The following is a 26006-nucleotide window of genomic DNA, read 5'->3' as shown; positions in this document are numbered from 1 at the left end:
TGTTTTAGATAGGAAGGCTGAGAAAAGATGGTGCAATGAAGGAACAAACTAGTTAAGATAGAGGCAAAGGGCTCCTCCTAGACTGGGATCTGAAAGAGCCAGGAGAGGAACAGGGTAGAGAAATTGAATTCCTTTTTGAGCCAGAAATAGAAACCCAGGGACCAGATTTGGAAAACCATTTTCTTAGTAGTCAGTGGTAATGTCACAGCTTAAAATGGACCAAAAGTAGAAACAATGCATCTGTAGAATTCTATAAACCACTTCTTATTTACTGAAAATGAATTTAGGCTTGTAAAAATCCTTTTGCCTGTCATAAATGAGTAGTCTGTTTTTAAATTGTTATTACTCTTAAGACATAAAGGCTGTAAATTTGAGTAATTGGCAGCAAAGACTGGAAGGCTGGTACACAGACACCAGGTTAAACAGTATGATTCCTCTAATGGGGCTGTTCATAACCAAAGTATTACCTTAGATTAACATGGAAATAGTCACAGTTCAGGCAAACATTCAAAGAAAATTTAACACCTGTGTAACATACTCTTTCCTGACACATTTGAGAGTGTTTGGAGGCACCTTAGGAAAAGCAATTCTATCTTGCTGTAATTCATGAGTCTCCTAATGTAATTTTTACTTTACTATACAATGGCTAGTGCTTTGAAAACACATTTTGGATGGCAGCATATGTTGTAAAATACTTGTTTTATATAATGGCATCCTAAATCAGATTTTAACAGAAAAAGCAATTGTTCTAATCTACTCTAGCACATATAAACTAAGACATTCAATATATATTATTTTTCTTATTATTGGAGATACTAAAAAAAAATCTACATTATTACTCCTAGGCTAGTTGTGAAGCTTTCCAACTTTGATATATGAAAGAGAGATATTCATGAAGTTTTCTATGTTTTGAAGTTTAGTAATTAGAACCTAGTTTTCAGTTGCTTTCCATTTAAATATTAAACAGAAATATTCCCTTGAATCAGAGCTTTTATATTTGCTACACATTCTATGACTTGAGTAAGAGTCTCTAATGGAACTGCCTCTTCCAAGGCTCAGCTCATAGGTGACCAGGTACTTTTTTATGTGACCAGGTGACCAGGGCACCTTTTTTAGTTACTTAGATGACCAGGTCATCTCACTAAAATGGCTAAGCCAGACCCAGGCATTCTAGCTCACCAGCCAAGTCTGCAAAGCTTGTCACACAAAGGCTTCCCATGATAAAATGAGTTTGTGGTATTTGATGCTGTTATGATGGCTAGGTCCTTTAATGTCATTCCATACCCTTCTATGCCCATGAGATTTCTTCCTGAAGGGCCAATGTTATCTTTTGATAAGAACTTTAGATCACTGCAAAATTTAAGAATTAACTGAAAGCAAACTTTAAAGAAAAAAAAGGTCAAAGAGATAAACCAGTATCGATAGGTAATTACTCATCATTTGATTCACAGTTTTTAAATATGTTGCTTTATCAATTGATTTTAATACATACTTTCTCTCGCATGCAGTTTTGTAGGAGGTTCTGTTCTCTGTAAAATTAAGAAAGGTTGAGCATTTAGTTATTACCTAGGGTGAAGAATTCACATAACTTTTCCCAAAAGTTCTAATCATTGAATTATCTGTTTCTTCTCCTTATACCTCAGAGTTTTCTCCAGAAATTCAAAAGGTGAAATAAACTTTTTTTGTCCCTCCCCCTCAATTTATCCTGCTCCTTTGATAACCACTTACTTTATTGCTTAGGAGAATAGAGTTGTGGCTGCTGCATAACAATATGTATCTATCTGAAAAGTCTACTTTTGAGCCACCTTTGCCATGCCTGCTCTGTGCTTCTCTTGGGGACGACACTGAATTGGAGCTAGAAGGTGGGCTAGTCCTTTCTGCCTGGTAAAAGGCAACATGAAGTAAAGTATTTGACCAGAGCTTTCTGATAATCCTTTACCTACTCTTTTAAATCCCATGGTCCCACCTACTCTTTCACCAAACAGCAAGAAGGGAATATGTGAATGATTATTCATTAATAATGATTATTATTAACTGTGGGTTAAAACAATAGGTTCCTAGCCATATGAAGTACTAATTTAGAGGGAGACCTTTTCTTCATATGAAAATATTATGTCATGTGTTCTAATTAGAATTATTTATCAACATACACTAATGAAATAAAAAAAATTCTGAATTGTAACAAATAATGAAAATTAAAGAAAATATAAGTAGTTAATAAAACCAGATCAAAGACCATATAATACTTTCATAAATTTCAACACAGGCTCTTTTCTTATAATCAGATATACGATACTCTTATGTATTTCAGTTCTTTTCCTGCTTCCTTAAAAGAAAATTGACATTCTTTTTTCATTTTTATAGGCCTGTGCTATACATGATAACATTCAGTTTTTCCTAAAGTCTAAAATTCAGTCATGAGAAACAGCAAGACTGAGAATTACATCCTAAATCTTGGGAGGAAAACAAAACAAAACAAACAAACAAAAAAACCAAAAAACCCATCTTTACTGGTTTCAGCTCAGAAATTAGACATATTTACACTAAAACCTTTTTGCGGGATGGAACCTGGAGCATGAAAGCTGATATCAGTGACATGTTTTCTATCTTTTGGCCTTCTTTATTTTTTCAGGATTCGGTTTCTCAGGTCAACCTAAGCAAAATTTTCTTTTTTAGTCATTCTCCAATCTAACTCTCCCAGATTCATTTTTCTATTCTCCCCGCATATACTGTAGGTACCTAACAGAACTCATGGAATCCAACCTATTAACTGATAACTGTTCCCAACAGGCTCTCTGCCCCAAAGGCATGCACATAGATCCAAAAAGCAAAGACCTAAGAATAAAATTGACCAAGTAACAGAAAGCTTTAATGAAGACCACTTTGAACAATTATAATAACCAGATAAAGTATGACATCAGTGAAAAAAACAGAATGAGGATCTCTGAAAACTTACTCCTCCATAAAAGCAATGGGAAAACCAGCCAAAAAAAAAAAAAAAAAGTTTTTTTTTAAAACAATAACATAGTAAATGTTTTTATAGTTATTTTTTTTTCAGTATTCAGAACTCTGAAAATTAACCAAAGACTTTTAGCATTCCAGAGAATGTTTATTCAAGAAAAATAGTTCATCTAGGTAAAAACAGTGAGCTTTGTGGTGTTTTAACTTGCTCTATTTCTATCCCCTTTCTCCAGCTCCACGGTATCCATAAAAAACAACACCTTGCAATCACAGGGGCATGGTTTTGTTCATTGTGGTCTCTGCTTAACACTTAGCATTATGTTTTGAACATAAAAAAACATAAAGTTTCTTAATAAATTGTCGGTGCCCGAGCGGCTTGTAGCGCATGCGCGGTGATGCTTCTGGGCTCCACCGTGCCCGCTCGTTGCCTCGGCGGCCGCTGCCTCAAGCCGTCACCGCCGCCGGGCGGCGACGGTGCGGAGCTGCTCCGGCTGGGCCCGCGGGGGGGCCCCGGGCGCCGCACGACTTCTTCGGTGCCCAAAAGTAAACACGCCATTAAGATGGCAGCTGGATGCGAGCCAGTAGGCGGAACTTAGGATTTTGTATCTATGTGGCTGCGAGTGATTGGTTGTGCAACCTTGGTATATATAGACATGCATGGGCGGGGGAGAGAGAGATCCCAACAGCTACACAGAAATAAAGCTTGCTTCGCTGAGGTCTCCTGGTCGTTCTTGCTGGCGAGAGCGACAAGTGGTGCTGAAACCCGGGAAACCTGAAACCTACACCGAGGAGTTCTCAGTGAACGCAACGATCCGGTAAGTGTGCACAAAATTTCAGATAATAAAGTTCCTAAGTATAGGATGAGAAGTGAGAAAGTTCCTAAGTATAGGACGAGAAGTAAGAAAGTTCCTAAGTATAGGACGAGAAGTAAAAGGGTTCCTAGGCATAGGACAAGAAATAATGGGATCAAAGTTTACTAAGATGGGAGGATTACTGACGGAGGTGCTTAAGGCTAACGGCACTCTGCTAGACTCTAACCATAAAACGGTTAAAAATGTTATCGAGGAGCAGGTCAGAGAAGCCTCTAAGGCAGGATCTAGCAGAGGGGGAGAAAATTCAGAGGAGAGCTCCTCTGAAGATGAGCTTGGGGAAGCCATGACACACTTAAAATTAAAAGAGGAAGTCCCTAACGAACCTTTAAAGGGAAAGACATACAAAGAAGCTAGGAAAAAATATGACTCCCTAGCGCCCTCTGTCAGAAGGTCAAGAATTCCTACCCCTGAATGTAGGCCTATAGTGCCACCTGCAGAATGGCCGCCACCATATAACACTTCATGCTCCCGAGGGGCATGCGGTTGTCCAGAATGTAGAAATGCAGGATGGAGGGACATTACGGACTTTACTAAACCCTCCCCTCTTGCATACCCAGTGTTAGAAGATCAAAATCAACAGAGGTTTCATCAACCACTAGACTTCAAACTTATTAAACAGTTTAAGGAAGCAGTCACTACTTATGGGCCACAGGCTGCTTATACACTTTCACTTTTGGAAGCAGTCGGTAGCATGAACCTTACCCCAGACGACTGGACTAACATGGCAAAAGCAACTCTGTCTGGTGGACAATACTTGATATGGAAAACTGCTTGGCAAGAGTGTAGCTCAGAAACTGCCTGGCGTAACGCCGCATCAGGGAATCCCCACTGGAATATTGACATGCTCATGGGAGGAGGTCAATTTGTGGGACAAAACAATCAGATTGGGTCCCCCTCAGATAGCAGCTGCAGCCACTAGGGCTTGGAAGACCATACAGCGTTCTGGCGATTTGCAGGGACAACTTTCCAAGGTGTTGCAGGGGCCTAATGAACCCTATGCTGACTTTGTAGATCGTCTGCTCCAAGTAGCAAGGTGCATATTTGGGGATGTGGACCAAGCAATGCCCTTGTTAAACAATTAGCCTATGAACAAGCAAACAAATGGTGTAAAGAGGCTATCCGCCCTTGGAAGTCTAAGGACCTGATTACATATATCAAAGTGTGTCGAGACATCACTGATACAGTTGTTCAGGGCCAAGTTGTGGCAGCAGCAGTAGCCCAAGGGATAAGAAGTTTCAATGGAGGAACCAGGAGTTCTTCCAAGGCTTGTTTCCTTTGTGGAAGGGACGGTCATCTTAAGAGGGATTGTCCAAAGGGTAAAGGACCTCCTAGACCAGTCAAGCCCGCACCTGGGTTGTGCCCTCGTTGCCGTAAAGGGAATCATTGGGCTAATGAATGTAGGTCCCAGAAAGATATTCAAGGAAATCCCCTGCCGCCGACCGCCGAATAACTGGATTCAATCCAATTACTCAAAAAACGGGAAGCAGGGCCCCGCGCCCTGGGGCCCAACACAAATTTATGGGGCACTAACGCAAATGCCCAGGACATGGTATCCTCCCTCGGAGAAAGGCACGCAACCTCTGGATCAGCAGGGCTCGATATCAGAGCAGCCCCCCGAATGGTCCTAACACCGGAGATAGATCACATCAGAGCCCATAAGAGCCTACCAGGACCATTATCCGAGGGCAATGCTCTAGCAGACCACAATAGTCGTTTCCAACTTATTTGCCCTACCTTAGAACAGGCGAAGCTGTTCCATAGCAAATGGCATGTGAATTCTAATACCTTAAGATATAGATTCCATATCACCAAAGAACAGGCAAGAGATATAGTAAGGACCTGTGGGAATTGTGCCACATTACTCCCTCAGCCTTCCTTAGGGGTAAATCCCAAAGGCCTTCAAGCTAATCACCTATGGCAAATGGATGTCACACATGTACCTGAATTCGGGCAACAAAAGTACGTACATATATCAGTGGACACTTATTCGGGTATCATAATGGCTACTCCCCTCACGGGGGAGAATTCAAAACAAGTCATCACACACTGCCTACGATGCTTCGCAGATTGGGGTATCCCAAAACAAATAAAGACAGATAATGGACCTGCATATACATCAAAATCTATCCATCAATTCCTAAGTCAATTTGGTATAGTCCATACTACAGGTATACCTTACAATCCACAAGGTCAAGGAATAATTGAACGCGCCAATGGCACCTTCAAACGATGCTTACAAAAAATAAGAAAAGGGGGAATAGGGGATGACTACAAGTCACCCCGTGATCTTACATCTCTCACCCTTTACATTTTAAATTTTTTGTCCTTGGACCATAATGGTACATCTGCAGCGGACAGGCATGCGGCGGTTACCGAACGCACTCTAGCCCAGGCAAAGTGGAAGGATATACTCACGGGCCAATGGAGAGGCCCTGACCCGGTCCTAAGATGGCACCAAGGTTCTGTTTGTCTTTTTCCACAGGATGCCCAAGTGCCTATCTGGGTCCCGGAGCGACTGATTAGAAGAATCGATCAACATGGCCCGCCCCGTCCTGATGTTCGGCCTGATAGCGATCCTGGCGACACCAGCATCCCTTCAACAGATGTACCAATGGGCAATAGTGAAAGCCTGGCCGTTCCCCATGCCACTGACGAATGAGTCCGCCATCCTCCCTCCTGTATACCTACTTTCATTCCCATGCCCGTTTCTGTAAATCCTAACAATTCGCCTGTATTGCTCTCAAGACATAAAAGAGACTTTGGGATCACTGCAGCCATTATTGCTGCTGTAGCAGCCTCCGCAGCTGCAGCAACTGCAGCGGCTGTAGCTCTCACCACATCTGTAACAAGTGGACATTCTCCAGAAACTATTGACGACCGGATGCATCCAATCACTTTCTGGACTTTGCATAACCTCCGTGGCCTATAATGACCTTTCTATTGCTGCTAATCTGTCGAAAGAGGTAAGCAGATAAGATTGACATAGCTCCATTACGGGATTGGGTATCTGTTGTAAATCCTTATGTTCCGCCGTTTTGCATCATTACGTGAACAACAATGTAGGCAACAGTTGGTGCTAGTACAAGCTTGCATGGCACTGGAAGCTGGTACATTTCCCGAAATCTGGCTGGCAGCGCTAGATCGGTAGTCAATGACGGGTAAGATTGGCTGCATGCACATAGCAACCTAAGCCAGGAGTTCTCCAACCAGGGGGAATTATCCGATGATGGGTAAGCATGTTCATGTCAGCTGACAACCTAAGACAGGCACGATCTCCTGCCTTGCATGCCTAATATAAAAGAAAAGGGGGAGATGTCGGTGCCTGAGCGGCTTGTAGCGCATGCGCGGTGATGCTTCTGGGCTCCACCGTGCCCGCTCGTTGCCTCGGCCGCCGCTGCCTCAAGCTGTCGCCGCCGCCGGGTGGCGACGGTGCAGAGCTGCTCCGGCTGGGCCCGCGGGGGGGCCCCGGGCGCCACACAACTTCTTCGGTGCCCGAAAGTAAACACGCCATTAAGATGGCAGCTGGATGCGAGCCAGTAGGTGGAACTTAGGATTTTGTATCTATGTGGCTGCGAGTGATTGGTTGTGCAACCTTGGTATATATAGACAGGCACGGGCTGGGGAGAGAGAGATCCCAACAGCTACGCAGAAATAAAGCTTGCTTCGCTGAGGTCTCCTGGTCGTTCTTGCTGGTGAGAGCGACAATAAATGTTTGATAAATTCTCATTTAAAGTCTTTTGGATCTAGGCCTACTCTCCAATACAAAATGAAGCCTTCATGCAGGTCACTAATGGACTTCTAGAACTGGTTCCTGGTTTCTTGCCTTCAGTTTTTCTTATATATTCTGACAGACTGTCTATCATGCATGCCAATATGACCACTACATTCCCCTTCCAAACCATCAGAGTGCTACCTATTAAGTAAACTACAAATTCCTGACCACAATCTGCACAGCTGCAGACATACTGCCTCTTCACTCTGTTACTCTTTATGTCTTCCATCCCAATAATATGAACTTACTCATTACCTAATTGCAGTACATAATTATTTCAACTCCGTTTACACCCCTACTGCTATGGTATTGGCTTTGTCTTCATTCTTTTGGTCCTGAATTTCCATGTCTATTTTATAAACCTTTCTGTATTCCTTTTATATTAACATTAGAAAAAGATAGAACTAAATTATAGAGGAAAGAGAGGGAATATGAGGTGGACAGTAGATCAGATGTGGTGATTCTTCATAGAGTCTTATGAAATCTGGAGTTAAATCAGAACAAGAGGAACGTGATATGTGTATGATGGCCAGAGCCAGAATGGAAAGTATTGTTAGTTGTGCTTTATTTGTACTCTGACCTGAGATTTTGATGGGTACATGAAGCTAAATGTATTTTATTCCTGTTAGTTTGGGAGGGACTGGTGAAAGAAACCCAGACCATGCCTAGAGTTAATAATCTTAGCTGAGCCAAGATTATTAATTTAAGAGTAGCCAAAATATTTACTATGAATTGATTCTGTAGGTCTGTAATCTTGGGTGGGAGAAAATGAAGAGGCAGGAATTAAGACTTCATTAGGAGCCTCTTCTAACTTGTTTAATGAAGAGGCAAGTACTTATACTAATATTTATATTATATGTATTTATTCAACAAGTAAAATAAATATAGTCATTGTTTACACGTGATCGCCATTCCTCCACTTTGTGCTTTAAACTGAACTTGTCAGTTTTCTTCCTTCTGCATCTATTACACTGCTACATATCCTATGAATTCTCAGTAGTCAGTTAAATTGACAGCATCACGATACTTCCTCCAAGGAAGTTTGATCTGAATATTTTGATACCCTTTATCACCATACATCACTTAACTCTGGCCTACCATTTTCATAGGGATTTGGGGTTTCTAAAATATATCCCAAACATTATTTGGAATATTATCTTTTTAAGAAGGTGATGATATTGGGTCTAAAATAATAGGTTTCTTTTTTTTCCCCCTAGAGTTGAGAAAACCATACTTAACCACCATAATAGGTGGCCATTGAGGTTTGAGGAATGAAAATCCCTGAGGCCTCCCAAATTTCTTCTCCAGAGACTTGCAATTTCCATCGTCAGAGGATTTGGGATTATATTGCAAATACCCTTTAGGAGAAGAATAATTGATTATGTCGTCAATATTTGCAGTAAACTAATTTACCATTCTTCGGAAGCCAATAATCTCAAAAGGCCTAGTAAATGATAAATGTTTCAAAGGAGATAAAAGCAAAGAAACAAGGTCCAGATGCTGGAAGCCTTCTGAAGAGGAGGGATTACTGTTGGATATATTCAGACGTGGTATGAAGATTCTGAAGTGAAGGGGGAAGATAGAACCACAGTGGGGATAAGGAAACAGAGAAGAGGAAAAACATTCTCTTGTCTGCTTTACAATTTAAGCTTAGTGCTGAGAGTTTGCAAAAGACAGAAGTCTCACTAAATCCAAGTAGAACTACTAGAGGATTCCGTATAATCATTTGCTTTTGAATAGCACTCATATAATTATTAAAATATTAATTTATATTTACACATTAATTTTCTTAGATACTTACGTATTTGAGAAAGCATGAGAAGGGAGAGTACCATGGGCTGTAGCATGAACCTGAGGTCCTATTTATTAGAAAAATAAAATTATAATTAGTTTATATACTTCTCTGGCAACTTGTAAAGTGGAAATTAATATCCTCTAGTAGATCTTTATTCTTTGGTGCTATCTTGTTTAAAGGCCTCCAGAGTTTCTCCACAATGAAGCCTAAATTCCTTAGAAGGCATAAAATATACCATATAATCTGATCTTCTCACCTCAGCAGTGTCTACTTTGGCTAGTCTCTATCCATTCATATATATTCTATGGTCCATAGACACAGAATGACATAATTTGCTAAATATATCATGTTTTTCATGCTATTGGGCCTTTGATTTTTTTGCCATTTTCTTAGTCTGGAGCATCCTATTCCTTCTTTTTAATTTCTCTTCTTTTAGGCTTCACTCAGTTTGTATTAATTCCACTAGAAAACTTTGCCTAAGTAAATAAATATCCTTCGTTAGTGCTCCTGAAGCATTCTACACGTTTCTATTATAAAACTCATTATGTTATATCATAATTAAATGTTTACTCTTCTGTGTTCCTGACTATGACATAAATTTACCATTATATCCTCAGCACTTAACACATAGTAAGTATCCAGTAACATTTGTTTGTAGAATCCATTATTCAATTAATATATTCCTAAACATTTATTGATTGATTTGCTGCCATTAATCTCCTCCTACTTGGATATTATCTTTTTTTTTTTTCTTTTTAAGGATTTTATTTATTTGACAGACAGAGATCACAAGAAGGCAGAGAGACAGAGAGAGAGAGAGGAAGGGAAGCAGGCTCCCTGCTGAGCAGAGAGCCCGATGCAGGGCTCGATCCCAGGACCCTGGGATCATGACCCGAGCCGAAGGCAGAGGCTTTAACCCACTGAGCCACCCAGGTGCCCCGGATATTATCTAACTTTATATATAATCCAGCATGATTCTATTGCTGAGTTTTGGGAAATACTTGGGATTGAAGTGATATAGGAAGTCTTTCTGCAGTCCATCTCTACAGGCATACTGAATTGGTGTATGTCAATTATGCAAAAACAAAAATTAATAGAAGTTTTAGACAAAAAGATTGCCCTAAATTCAGAAAGTAGTTTTAGTAATTAGAACTAGTTCAAAGTTAAGTTTAGATGGTAACTCTTGTATCTTCCAGCAAATGAGAAACCAATAGGTACTAACGATGTCTATAAAAACACTTACTTAAACCCTGTGAAACTTTTTTGAGTTTGTTTTTTTTGTTTTTGTAGATACGTTTTTGTGTGCAGTTTGGTAGAAGTAACTAGAATTAAGAGTGCACAGATCTGAGAAATTAAGTGTGAAGACAATACTATTTTAAAAGCAAAGTAATAAATAAAAAGGTTTTCGGCTTCCATTGATATGCTAGAGTAAATATCTAAAATATTTGCCTAGAATTCTATATAAATCATTAAAACCACCCTCTTAAAAGCAGCTAAGCTTTTAAACATATTAAGATAAATCTTTCAGAGTAAAAAATTTGGAATAACACAAATCTAGAGCGATAAGCAACTTTTGCAGCTGATGCTTGCTCTATGCGCATTGGCAATACGTACAAACAAAATGGGGAATCAAAACGGAGTAAGAGCCTCTAAAAATGTACTGGATGCCAAAGAGCTATACATTGGTTGAAGAGTTGTCATAACAAAAAAGAAAACAAAACAAACAAAACTCATGTCACGGAGGTAGCAGCACAAATAAACTATGTCTTGGCTTCAGCTGTGGATAAAGGAAGAAGAGGAAAAAAATTAAAATATCTCTTAAGAGATAATCTGTGATTATGATTCCTATATGACTTTGAGGTTCAAATCTACTGCATGGCCATAAAACGCCAAGTGAGAAATTATTTTAAAATGAACCTGTATTTATAACTTTTGGATGCCTAGCAAAAGTATATGGATAATTTTTAAACAGTTTTATAGAAGTTTAATTGGTATTCAAAGAGCTCTACATATTTAATGGATTGAATTTGTTTCTATAGAACAACACATACTATCGAAATGTAGAATTCTCAATGATACATTTCTGTCAAAAATGAGCTCACATATAACAATAATACCCCCTACATACACACACACACACACACACACACACAGAGACAAATATGAAGAAACAAACCCCCATGACTATTAATGGGGGGGAAAAAAGCATTAGACTTAGACATCAGTGATTTCAGGTATTTGAATTACCAGATATAGAATATTCAAAAAGTTCGTCTTATATGTTTAAATATTTAAAGAAGGGATTGGAAAACATGGGAATAGAACAAGAACTTATCAAAAAAGTCCAGTTAAATTTGAAAAATAATTGTTCAGGAATTACGTGTGTGTGTGTGTGTGTGTGTGTGTGTGTGTGTGTGTGTATGCATATATATAATGTTTAGTCAGAGAAATTTCAAAATACATTGAATTGATAAAATAGTAAATTAGATAAGCTAAAGAAAGAATTGGAGGTTTGGAGGACAAATTTGAATAAATTAACCAGAATGCAGCATGGAGAAATGGAAAGCACGATAGTTGTTAAAGGATATAGAAAAAAAAAAAACTCTAAATATACATAACTGAAGTTTTAGAAGAAAGAAGATAATAAAAAATAATAAAGAAAGTCCAAAAGTGGACTCTCAACTATATGGTCAATTAATCTTCAACAAATCAGGAAAAAATATCCAATGGAAAAACACAGTCTCTTCAATAAATAGTGCTGGGAGAATTGGACAACTATATACAGAAGAATGAAACTTGACCATTCTCTTATATGATACACAAAGATAAACTCAAAATGGATGAGGGACCTCAGTGTGAGACAGGAATCCATCAAAATCAAAGAGGAGAACATAGACAGCAACCTTTTTGACACCAGCTGAAACAACTTCTTTCATGACACATCTCCAAAGGCAAGGGAAACAAGAGCAAAAATGAACTTTTGGGACTTCATCAAAATAAAAATCTTCTGCACAGCAAAGGAAACAGTCTACAAAATCAAGAGGCAACCAATGGAATGGGAGAAGATATTTGCAAATGACATTATAGATGAAGGGCTGGTATCTAAGAACTATAAAGAACTTCTCAAGCTCAACACCCCCAAAACAAATACTCAAGTTAAAAAAATGGGCAGAAGACATGAAGAGACGCTTCTCCATCGAAGACATACAAATGGCTAACAGACACAGAAAAAATGTTCAACATCATGAGCCATCAGGGAAATTCAAATCAAAACCACATTGAGATACCACCTTACATGAGTTAGAAAGGCAAAAATTAACAAGGAAGGAAACAACAAACGTTGATGAGGATGTGGAGAAAGGGGAACCCTCTTACACTGTTGGTGAGAATGCATGTTGAACTGCCACTTTGGAAAAAAGAATAGAGGTACCTTAAGAAGTTAAAAATAGAGCTACCCTATGACCCAGCAATTGGACTATTGGGTATTTACTCCAAAGATACAGATATGGTGAAAAGAAGGGGCACATGCACCCCAATGTTCATAGCAGCAATATCTAAAATAGCCAAACTGTGGAAGGAGCTGAGATGCCCTTTGACAGATGAATGGATAAAGAAGACATGGTTCATATAGACAATGGAGTATTACTCAGCCATTAGAAAGGATGAATACCCACCATTTGCATCAACACGATGGAACTGGAGGGGAATATGCTAAGTGAAATAAATCAAGCAGAGAAAGATAATAATATGGTTTCACTCATACTGTGGAACAGAAGGAATAGCATGGAGGACATTAGGGGAAGGAAGAGAAAACAGAAGGTGGGAAGATTCATAGTGGGGAGATGAATCATGAGAGACTACAGACTCTGGGAAACAATTTGAGGGTTTCAGAGGGGGGGATGAGATACCCCTTCATACCCAGTGATGGGTATTAAGAAGGGCAGGTGTTGCAATAAACACTGGGTGTTATATGCAAATAATGAATCATGGACTACTACATCAAAAACTAATGATGTACTGTATGATGACTTACATAACATAAGAAAAAAATAGCTTAACACTGAAAGAAAGCAAAAAGGAGAAATTAAAGGAAAATATAAAAAAGTAGAACAAAGCAAAGCACCAATAAGGCAGTAAAAATCTTCCAAACGTTGTAAAAACATAAATGTAAATGGTTTAAATTCAAATAAAAGTCGAACTCCAAGACTCAATAAAAATAAAACAAGAGGATGCAGATGTAGAGTGTTTATAAAAGCCACATCTATACATAAAAAGATACTAGAAAGCTGATATAGCTATATTAGTATCAGATCTACTAAATTTGAGACAAAAAGCATCACTTATGATAAAGGTCATACATAATAACAAAAAGCTCAATTTTACACCTAAAACTAATATTACACAGTATGGTAACTAACTGAAATTTAAATGAAAAAATGAAAAAACCCTCTATTCACCAGGATAGTCCTGGATGTGCCTGCTAACCTAGATCAAGAAATAAAAATTAAAAATGGACAGAACTACATGGAGGAATTGATAAACTAATCATTCCCAATGATTTTTAGAACAGAGTAAATAAAAATAATTATATAGTACATATATATACACATTAAAATATATATTATATATAGTGTATTATATATTATATAACATATTATATAATATATAATATACTAAAATAAGTATATAGTACATATATATATAATATATTTGATATATAAGATATATGAACTACAAAATTCAACAGCTTGATTGAATGGAAATATTTAGAACATGGCACCACCAAATTAATAATATTTATAATTTTCAAACACACAGAACACGTAAAAAATTAATCATGTGTGCTAAGCCAATAAAGCAATTCTGAAGATATTTCAAAAGTCCGGTGCCATAAAGGCCATGGTGTCAGTCCACAAAGCAATTAAATTGGAAATCAATAACAAAAAGGAAACTAGAAATCCAATATACTTGAAATTACAAAACTCATTTATAAATACAAAGTAACAAAAAATTGGAATTTAGATATGATCTAGAAAAAAATGAAAATATTGCACATTAAATTTTACAGTACATTTCAAAATCTCTTACATATCACCACACACTATTCTAAGCACTTTTACAAATACTAACGTATTGAATTGCTATAGGAATCATATGAATGATGTATTATTATTACTGTTCATGTAACAGAACTCCAGCCAGTCTTAAAGGTTAACTTGCTTCAGATCAACCCACTTTTTGCTTACTGACCTAAGGTCCTTGATCTGTAACAGAACTAATTTACTAATTTACTTTCTTTGAGATATGCAAACCACTGGCCTGGGAATGAAGGACCAGAGCATTCCCAGGCCACAGAGGCCAGAAACCTGTTTGAAGCCACCTGGACTCTGATTAGCCCAAAAATCTTTCAGCAAAATATTTTTCTTTTTTAAGGTCACACAGTGACTTTACTGACCTCACTTTGTGCATCTGTAGACCTTGCCCTTCTTTGTAGAAGGAACAGAGTAGTCTTGCACAACCCCTGGGTACCAGGAAACCAGACCTTCTTGCACAACATCCACCCTGGACACCCAAGAAATAGAACTTCTTGCACAGCTTCTGAGCTCTGAAATAACTGTAGCTGGCATCACTGAGTCTGCAGGTAATCAAAAAATGTCACAGACTCCTGCACTCTCTTAACTGATTAAACCCCTTTAAAAATCTTATGGCCAAGCAGAAACCTCTGACAGGAGTCTGCTTCTCTGCAGATTTCTGGCCTCCTGAATAAAGCTCAAAGATTCCTTTCCAATCAAAACTCATCTCTCGATCGGCCTTTCCAGAGATGGGCAGTGAATTCGGGTTAGGTAACATTCTCATTTTATAGTTGGAAAAATCGAGGAACAGAGAAATTAAATAACTTGGCCAGACATAAATTTTTAGTGTTGGAGTATGGATTCAATTTAAGTAGTCTTGCCCGAATATATGTTCCTCCCTATTATGCTATACTGCCTTCTGATAATCTGATCCATGTGGATAGGATATATGATAAGTTTATGCCAAGAAATTTGAAAATTTAGATGAATAAATTTATAAGAAAAGTGTAGTGGTGAAAACAAACTTAAAAAGAAACAAAATACATAGTTTCAAATCTAATTGAATCTGTAGCTTTAAATTTTTTCTCACTAAGAGAGCCAGGACCAGGTTAAATATTTTGCCAGTGATTTATACCAAACATTCAAGGAATATTCAGCACCATACTAGGCATAAAGCAGGAGCTCAATAAATATTAGTTGAAAAAGTGAATTAAGAGATTGCATAACTTATTAATAGCTGTTACTGATGTTTACCTGACTCAAAGAAGTAGCTTGATCTCTTGTTTGTTCTTTCATTCCAATCAGCATTTATCTCCTTCTACATAATCCAAACAACAAAACAAACATCCTCAACGGAGTTTTTCCCCCAGCATTTGAACATCAACTATTACTTACATATTTAAAATACAGAAATTTAAGATTTTGAGAATTTCTCTTAAATGTCAATTTTTAAGAAATGCACACATTTTGTGATATTTATATTAAATCTATTTACAGAAGTTAAAAGTTCACAGTTGTATCATGGGAGGTCCACAAGACCACCTAAACATTTGGTGATTTGCTAAGGCTCATGGAACTCAGAATATAGTTGTACTTGCATCTAAGATTTATTACAGTAAAAGCATACACTATAGGATAAGGAAGGGTAGAAGACATAGGCTGAGTATGGAAAAATCCATGCATAGTTTTTCTTATGCTCTCTCCTCCTGTGAAAGAACACACTTAAGAGGACACACTTTTCTCCAACAATTAAAAAAAAAAAATGCAGTAACATGTACAGTGTTTCTGCCCAAAGAAATCAATTAGAAAGTTAGTACTCAGTCTTTATTGAGTCTGTATTGAAGACTGGTCATAAGGACACCCTCCACCTTAATGTATATCAAAATTCTAACCTAAAAAGAAATCAGATGGTTGGCAAAAATCACGTTATTTGCAATAGAATGCACCATCCATTCAGGTAGGGAAAGTTCTGTATCACTTAGGGACTGTTAGAAAAGCTAACCTCCCCAACACTAGACAAAGGGCAACCTTGAAAGCAGGCCCTTCTAAAGACAGCAGTCTCAAGCCTGCTGTGTTAACTCCTTCCTACACAGTAGTATTCGCTGGCATCCTAAAATAAACTATCTGTGGAATGCGCTGATTAGAAACTAAACTAATCAACTCAGTGGAACAAAAACATAGGCGTGTTTTTAAACAAAGCTACAATAGGAGAAAAGTTTAAGTAGAGCTGGAGCACAGAACAGGCTCTGTGAATATAGAGGAATGTCATTCTCTAGACTTGTTCAAGAAGTCAACATGTTCAAGGAGGTAAATCCAGTGAAATAAATAAGCTTCTTTTTTGCACCCCGGGTCTGAGAGCTGAACATAGGTTGCTAGAAATACATTTTCTGACAGTGGTAGCCTGTGTACATGTTGGAAGCTGAGTGTAATACTTTGTATAATAAAATGGCCATGCTGTTTCTCATAATAAATTAGGAACTTCTGGACATTTGGCACTCTTTTGAGATCAACATAAGTGGAAAATTTAATAAACACATTGAACAAAAAAGGTCAGCAGTAAAATTTAAATACTGTTTTTACAGGAGTTTTTGTTTGTTTATTTGTTTTTTAGTAAAGGACATAGCTTTTGCAATCTATTGGGCAGATTGAAGATTTTAAATATTGAAGTTGTTAAGATTTTTTTTGACTCTTAGCATACTTGAAATGGATAATGACATAGTAGAACACTGAGCTAAAATATGTATAATAAAACTGTACTATAAAGAAGCATTTTATGGTAAACATATATCTTAGAAGTTATATGTAATGTAGTCTGTCAATTATTATGCATTCGAAGAAACAGAAAATGATGCCACTTCCTACCCAAGTCAAGTAGAATTCATTTGGAAAGAACTTAATAAATTGCCATTTTCAAATCATGTTAACTTCTTTAACATGGTTAAACAGTTAACACTTTGCTACTAATGGAATGGATGATGTGGTTTTGACTCCTATAATAAGTAGGCAACTCACAGAGGAAAAAAAAATCTAGTTTATGTCAGAAGACATACCCTGAATCTTTGGGGTTAACTTTCCAATAGCAGGACTCTGATGGCTGGTCAAGAGCCAAGAGGACTGATAGCATGATTTTCTCTGACCAGTCCATCAGTATTAGTCAAAGCCCAATCAAAGGCCAAATTAATACTTCCTCTAAAGGCTCAGGTATGTACTGTGAATTATATTTAGAAAAATTATCTGAGGCCTATTAAAATCTTATTATAATATGACTAATTTCAGGGAGCGAAGCAGTTTGTTATGGTCCCTTCATGATTGAAAATTCTTATACCAACTTTATTCTTTTTTTATACACTTTTTATTCATTTATTCTACTTGCATTTAGAGCAAGAGAAATATTATATACCTCATCTTTTGGAGGATCCAAGTAAGACTGTGAAGTTCTTGGATAATTTCTTGTGGGTGAAGTTTGAGGTGAAATAACTGAATTTTGAGCTGAGGTGAATACAGCTCCTAGAGAAAGAAGAGAGAATTTTACATATGAGAAGATCATATTTCTGGAGCAAGGGTGAATGCTAATAAATGTATCTGATCCAGTGCTCTCTGCTGAGCCAGCACAATCACTAAATTACCACAATTAGGGATATATTTGAGTTAAGGAAGTATCTCCAAGAATAATATGACCTTTTTAAGTGTTCACTGGCTGCAGATTTCCAGTGGTTCACCATTGCCTTTAGAGACAAGTCTGGAATCCTTAACCTCTAATCCTAATTTATTTAACATTATGCCAGTTTAATGCCTATAATTAAACACAGACCACTGCCAGAATTGTTTCCATTTCATTCAGTCTGCAATGGAAGACCAGTCACTACTTGGATAGGGGAATAACAAAAGCTGTGTTTTAGGGAAGAGTGCTTTCACAGTAAAATTTATAGTGGATTAAAGGAGGAGGAGGAGAATGGAGGAAGGTTACTGAAATAGTCAAGAATGAAGGAAACAAGGGTAGAAACTGTGGGAATGAAAAAAATAGAAAAGGGCAAAAGAAAAGGAGATAGACAGAAAGTGGCAACTTTGGATTGCAAATACAAAAAAAAAAAAAAGGGAGTCAAAGATAACTCACATCTTGTGCCTGGGTGAAAACAGAAGAAAGATCAGGAAGATGATGACTTTGATATTGTATTGAATTTGCAGGAATCATTGGCCACTGGATGGAGGTGTCTAATAGTTTCTGTACATATATGTAGGATATGTATGGAAGTATTTTTAGTGACTTCCAGAAATCTAACAGGCACAGAAAAATTTAGCTAATGTGTAGTCCACTGAAGGGGAGATGAGAAATAAGACATATTATCTGTGGAGAATTGATGGCAGTGGAGTACAGGGACCTTCCTGGAGATAGTTCTTTGTGCTATACCTTACTGAATCAAGTATATCAGTAATGTGCTGTAGCACTATAAACAGCCACAGCAGGGACCCTAACTTTTCTACAGTTTGCAAAATACAAAAGCTATACTCATCAAACAATCACTGAAATACATGAGCCAATTATAATATCTATATTCATAAATAATTTTATACCATGCCTTACTTTCCAAAATAACCATGGATTTTATAATCAGGTAGAACAATTTGAAAAACTATATGATAAAACCATGATTATGAACTTAACAAAATAACAAGTATGACTATTTTTTATTTTACCTCTATCATCAAAAGTACTTGATTTTCTGGTTACTCTGTCTTTCTATATGGTATGGAGAAAAACATTCATTAGCAACTGTACTTCTAAAAGAAAGTTTGCCTCTGTCAATCAACCAAATTTATAAAAAATTTCCCCCATTTATCCTCTAACTTTCACATGAAAATTGTCTCAGGGAAAATATATATTAACAACCTTCTAGATTATCTTCTATAGGGAATCTCAAATTTAATTAGTTTAAAACTGAGTTCATTATGTAGAAATGTACCATTGTTCCTTTTCTAGTATTCCATACTTTGCTTAAAGGCATAGTAATCCATTCAGTGGTTGGTTCTAAAAAGTTTAGAGTCATCAATCTGTCTAAGGGAAATAAATATAACCCATTCCAATCCAGCCTCTAGCTTAGCAAACATATTTCTCAAAATTTTGGCCAAAATTTTATTTTTATTTTGAGAACATCATTTCATTGTGATATTTTTCCTGTGTCTGTCTGCACCATCAGGTAATGGGTCCTCAAGGGGAGTGATTATGTTTTATTCATGTTTTTATCGTATGTGTCCCAATTTGCTCATTTTCCCATCCTTCTGGTTGAGCACAGGGCTTGGTCAACAATAGATGTTCAATAAATTTTGGCTATTATTATTGCAATTGCTAAATGTTTGAATTAGTTTCTGCTAAATTACACAGTGACTCAATACTCTTAAGGAGAGATTTGGCCTCATGAATAGATCATAATACCCTTAGCCAATCAGTATCATGCTAGTGAAGGAGATAGGTCATAGATGTGAAAAATTAACTAGATAAATAATCACCATTCAAAAGATTGGGACAATATTATACCTTTTGTTCTGTACCATTAACTTGCACTTCTAACTGGCCAGCTGAAGTTGCTGGTTTTTTGACAACAGTCTTTGAACTACTTAAAGATTGATAAATAACATTTGCTGCAGGTCCTGAAAGTAAATGAGAGAGAGACACCATAGTTTTTTAAAAACAACCTATTGAAGTGTAACTGAAATACAACAAACCACACTTATTTAAATTGAATTTTTTTAAATTTTAAAATATGTCTACAACTCTGAGGCTATCACTGCAATCAAAATAACTTTTACAACACCATTAAAATTTTTTCATCTCTTGAGAAGAGTTTTATTATATGGATAAATCACAGTTTTTTATCAGCTTACCTACTATTTGGGTTGTTTCCATTTTGGCCTTTCACAAATAAACCTTTATGAGCTTTCATGTACATGTCAATTATGTAGACATGAGTCTTCATTTCTCTTGGGTAAATACCTAGTAGTGGAATGACTGGATCATATGGTAGGTATAAGTTTAACTTTTAAGAAACACCACACTATGGCTATACCTTTTAGCTATCATTCACCTGTGCATCAGAATTTCAGTTCTTTCACATTCTTGCCCACATTTATAAGCAGAAGAAAGAAAAATAGTAAAGATCAAAGTGAAAATCAAAGAAATAGAAAAAAGAGAGAAAATAATGAACCTAATAACTGATTCTTTGAAAACTTCAACAAAAGCCAGATTGACCAGGGAAAAGAGAAGACAAATTTTCAGCATCAGGAAGATTAGAGATAACACCACAACAACAATCTATAGAGAATACTAAAAATAATAATAAAGGAATATTATGAAAAATGCATGGCAGTTAAGTTTAACAATATATACAAGTGACTAATTCCTTAAAAAACACAAACTAATCTCATTCATGAATAGTTGATATGAAGAACTACATATCTACAAAGGAAATTGAATATGTTAAAAAGATGTCCAGAAAGAAAGCTCCAGGCTCTAATGCCTTCATTTCTGAAGTATACCTAAGATCTAAGGAAGAAATCACATAAATTTCACACAAACTCTTCCAGAAAATTGAAGAGGAATGAATTTCTTCCCATCTCATACTTTGAGATCAAGATCACTTTGATACCAAAATCACTGAAAGGTATTACAGGAAAAAAAAACCTCAGTAAACATCTCCCCATTAGCAAAGATACAAAAATCATAAGTAAAATAAATTGAATCTAACAATACATGATAAAGTTAATGCATAATGAATAAGGTTAATCCATTACTCATTAAAAATAAGCCAAAGTGATTCAGAACAACATTAAAACATAAAAAAGAAAATTTAGATGGTCATCTCAAAAAATGCAGAGAAAAATATGATAAAGTTCAATACACATTCATGATCAAACCTCTTTGTGAATGAAGAATTTGAGGATATGTCCTTCCTATGATAAAAGTTATCTTCAAATCTCTAAAGATGATACTCTAATTTATATTGATAGCTTTCCCTTAGGTGTTTGGAACAAGATTAAGTTGTACACAATCATAATTTTATTCAACACTATCATGGAGGTGCTAGCCAGTGAGAAAAAGAAAACGAAAAGTGATTTCAAAGAAATCACAGCAGAATATGTTGTAGAAACTAGAAAGCTCAGTCTAAAATTTATTAGAGATATAAATTTATTAGAGATAAATTTATTAGAGATATAAGGGACCAACAATCAGCAAGTCAGCCTAGAAGAACCATGAATGTTAGAGAACTCAAATTGCCAAATTTCAAGACTTATTATAAAGTTACAGTAATTAAGAGAACACTGTATCCACATAAGAACAAATAAATAAAACAGAATTTCTACAAACAGTTCTGTCTGTATATCTATCATCTATATATGTTCACTTTATCTTTGCAAAAACGACAGTAAAACTCAATGATATTGAAGCAATTCGAATGTGTACACTATAAGGTTGAATAATCCTGTCTTCCCAGATAGCAAAGAAGCTATCAGAAATCATTAGGGTTATGTCACAAAGGACTCAAGAATTATCTTAAACGGAGATCCCACTCACCAAAGCTATCAAACTTTCAGCATGAACAAGCACGGTAAGAGAACTGTATTGGAGCACTTTCAATTTATTTAAATCTATAAATTCATAATGACATAAAACAAAACTGGTTGCTCACTGTTGGAGGATGCTACTGAAACAATTAACTATTTTGAAAACTGATAAATGGTGGTAAAATATTAAGCATCAATCTGGTTTTCTGAAGTATCCTGTACACCACATTGTAGCGAAGTAGTAATTAAGAGGAAGTTCATTTTATACAAGTATTACAGTTAATCCATGAAGAAGGAATGATAGATTTAAAATATCCCTTGAGGAAGTGGAGATGCAATATGTGGGGTTAAGAGGGTAGGAGAAGAACGAATGAAACAAGATGGGATTGGGAGGGAGACAAACCATAAGTGACTCTTAATCTCATAAAACAAACTGAGGGTTGCTGGGGGGAGAGGGTTTGGGAGAGGGGGTGGGGTTATGGACATTGGGGAGGGTATGTGCTATGGTGAGTGCTGTGAAGTGTGTAAACCTGGCAATTCACAGACCTGTACCCCTGGGAATAAAAATACATTATATGTTTATAAAAAATAAAATAATAATAATTTAAAAAAATACCCCAACTTTGCAACCCATAATTAGTTCATGGATCTAGGCCTTGAACATAAATGGCTGCTCCATTACAAAGAGAAAGAAAAGGAGATATTATATGCTGCCTGATGGAGTGACTAACCACTATCTATGAATCAGTCTTGTTAGAGAAACAGAACCTGTGAATGGCTGCATAAGAAGACCCTGACCTCACCTCCTCCCTTGGACACACTAAATCTCCAGCTACATCTAGAACAATTCTTTCTAAGAAAGAGGTAAAAAGGCCACATTTGGTTGAGAGGAGAGGCAGAGACGTGGTCAAGCTGAGAACCCCACCCCTAGTGCAGCAACCCACAGGTTAGAAGGATTTCACAAATATGGAGCACATCAATGAGTTTGAGCTCTGTAACCTTGGGACCTGCACTGGAAATATGAGCCCCAAGTATTTGTCTTTAAAAGTCAACATGGCTTATTTCTAGGAGATTCAAAGGACACTGAGAAACAAACTCTGTTCCTAAAGGGCTTGTGCACAGACTACTTACCCTGAGATCCAGCATGAAAGCAGCAGGCTGAAAATGCTTTTAGACCATATGTGATGGAGATCCACCGGCTATTCTGCTGGACAGGCAAGGTCTATTCCAACTCTCTCTAGGGAAGGAGGTGCTGGTTGGTGCCATTTTTATACTCTCCTCCATTTCTAAGTGCTAGCAATGCCAAATGCTATTTTTTTTTTTAACTCTCTTAACCCTCTTAGCACTGCTTCTATGGCCCTGCCCCATGAAAGCCAGTGGGTGGACTTGCCTGCCCCAACGCTCCACTGTGGCCCTGCCAAAGTCAGCAAGTACACATAGTTCACAGGGGACACCTTTGAATGCCTGTCTCTGGTGGCCAAGAGGCCCTCTGTTTTGGAGTCCCACGGGACTGAAGCAATCATAGAGTTCTTGACAGGATGCTGCACAGACAAAAGGTGAAACACATCCCCAGTCTTCTTTCAACCACTCCTTTAAGACTGGAAGAGATAGATGTTTTGTCTCATACATAGAAGCAAAGAATCAATCCAATTGAGGAAATGGAAATGTGTTCCAAATTAAAGACAAGAAAAGCCCCCAAAGAAAACTTTAATGAAACAGGTAAGTAATTTACCTGATAAAGAGTTCAAGATAATAGTCACAGTTCAAGATGCTCACGGATCTTGGGAAAAGAATACATGAACACAGAGAGTTCAACAAAGAGAGAGAAAATATAAGAAAGTGTTAAACATAAGTCACAGAGTTGAAGAATACGGTATCTGAAATGAAAAGGGCACTCTAGGGATTCAACAGTGGACTGGAAGAAACAGAAGGAAGGGCTAGTGATCTGGAATACAGGGCAGTGGAACTCACCCAAACAGAGCAGTAAAAAAAGAAAAAACAAACATTTAAAAAGATAGATTAAACGATCTTTGGTAGTTTTACTGGGATGCCAATTAGACAATGACTGAGCCACCCAGGTGCCCCAAAAGTGTATAGATTTAATTAATACTTTACAGGAAATACAGAAAAAAAAATAAAATACAATTTTTACATACAGATACAATCAGCAAAAGTCCAGTCTGTGAGGAACTCACAAAACAAGCAACTCAGTTTCTTCAACAAATGAATTTTAAAAAAGGAGGCAGGGACGGGACACCTGGGTGGCTCAGTGAGTTAAGCCTCTGCCTTCAGCTCAGGTCATGATCTCAGGATCCTGGGATCAAGCCCCGCATTAGGCTCTCTGCTCAGCGGGGAGCCTGCTTCCCCCTCTCCCTCTGCCTGCCTCTCTGCCTACTTGGGATCTCTGTCTGTCAAATAAATAAATAAATCTTTAAAAAAAAGAAAAAAAGGAAGCAGGGAGGGAGAGAGAGGGGTATATGGAAGGAGAATCTGTTAGGTTACATAACAAATTATTGCAATGCCTGTCAATGTACATTCAAACTAACATCAAAATATTTTTGTGACATTTATGACATCATTGGAAAGTTGAATCGGGATTAAATATTTTATTATATTAAAGGATTATTTATAACATGTGATAATGGTTTTGCTGTAATGCATTAAAAAATCCTTATCTTTTAGATACATATTTACATATTGATGGGCTGTGCTTTGGAAAAACAAGGCAGTGAAGAGAGGGTGAGCGTGTAGACAAAAAATTATTCATGAGTCGTTGTTGAAGTTGATGATAGACACATTAAGGGTACTGCTGGTTTTTATTTATTTTTGAAATGTTTAATGAGAAAAGCTAAAAAAGTCATTTACAAGACTGGAAATATTTGCTCTAAATAACACAAAAAAATTAACATCAGCCTTATTGAATTCAGAACTTCTGTCATCAAAAGATAAAAGGAAACAATAGAAAAATAGAAATTAGAAGTTATTTATTATACTACACATATGTATATAATAGACAAATGTCTAGTATGGCTTTAACCGATATTAAAATCCATAGGAAAAAGAAAACCCAAAAGAAAAATGGACAAAAGATTTGAAAAGATAACTTCTCAGAAGGGAAAACATGACCCAGAAATCCTATATTTAGGCTTATACCCCCTAAAGAATCTCCTCACTGTGAGTACCATGAGATTTTACACACACACACACACACACACACGTGGATGTTCAGTGCAATATTTTCCGAATAATAGATACTTACATCAACAGAAAAACAAATGTATAAATTGTGGTATATTCACATAATGGATAAGATCAATAGTGAAATGAAATAAAATGTCAGGCAGCACAGAGATAAAAAAATTCTGAAATGCTGAGTGTAAAAAGCAAGTCACATGAGACTGGATACAGCAGCATATAAGTTACATTAAAATATTTTAACAGTATCTATGTCTGTATATATATATATGTAGTTTGTAGTAAATATATTTTAAAAATAATGATTAGACAATTACCAGATTTGCACCAGATTTGTAGTTCTTTCTGTGGGAGAAGGAAATCTGCTTTAAAGAAATTTGGCAAAAGATATAAACTTACAGCTTAAGGAAATTTAGTGAAACTTAAAACAGAAAAAAAAAAAAAAAGAAAAGAAAAGAAGAAATCCACACCAAGACATATCATAATGAAGTTGCTAAAAACTATTTCCCACCCCCAAAAATCTTAACAACCAGAGAAAAATGTCACCTTACTTACAGAGGATCAACAATTCAAATATGGCTCATATCTCATCAGAACCATGGAAACACAATGAAATGGAACAACAGTTTTCAAGTTCTGAGAAAAAATGTCAATGTATAATTCTATATCAAATGCAAACACTATCATTCAGGAATGAAGATAAAATAAAGACGTTCTTAGATGAAGGGAAATTTAAGGTGATTCAGTGCCAGAAAATTTGTTCTAAAAGAGATCCGAAGGGA

The 26006-nt window shown here is 36.7% G+C and overlaps 1 protein-coding gene across 3 annotated transcripts in view; it reads right to left on the bottom strand.

Annotated features, from left to right (window-relative positions):
- The window catches only part of FSIP2 (fibrous sheath interacting protein 2), a 94638-nt gene that overhangs the window by 49286 nt on the left and 19346 nt on the right, over positions 1-26006 (bottom strand). For all 3 annotated transcript variants that reach the window (XM_032356165.1, XM_032356164.1, XM_032356166.1), the window contains 6 exons: positions 20006-20118; positions 19168-19210; positions 17873-17979; positions 15727-15790; positions 9407-9464; positions 1493-1529 (listed from right to left, as the gene is read on the bottom strand). In XM_032356165.1, the coding sequence (XP_032212056.1) occupies positions 1493-1529; positions 9407-9464; positions 15727-15790; positions 17873-17979; positions 19168-19210; positions 20006-20118 (422 nt within the window). The remainder of the gene's footprint in view (positions 1-1492; positions 1530-9406; positions 9465-15726; positions 15791-17872; positions 17980-19167; positions 19211-20005; positions 20119-26006) is intronic.

The sequence above is a fragment of the Mustela erminea genome, chromosome 8 (genome assembly GCF_009829155.1).
Source record: "Mustela erminea isolate mMusErm1 chromosome 8, mMusErm1.Pri, whole genome shotgun sequence".
Taxonomy (NCBI): Eukaryota; Metazoa; Chordata; class Mammalia; order Carnivora; family Mustelidae; genus Mustela; species Mustela erminea.
Note: the sequence above shows the minus strand (reverse complement) of the source record. Positions and strands in the feature narration are given on the sequence as shown.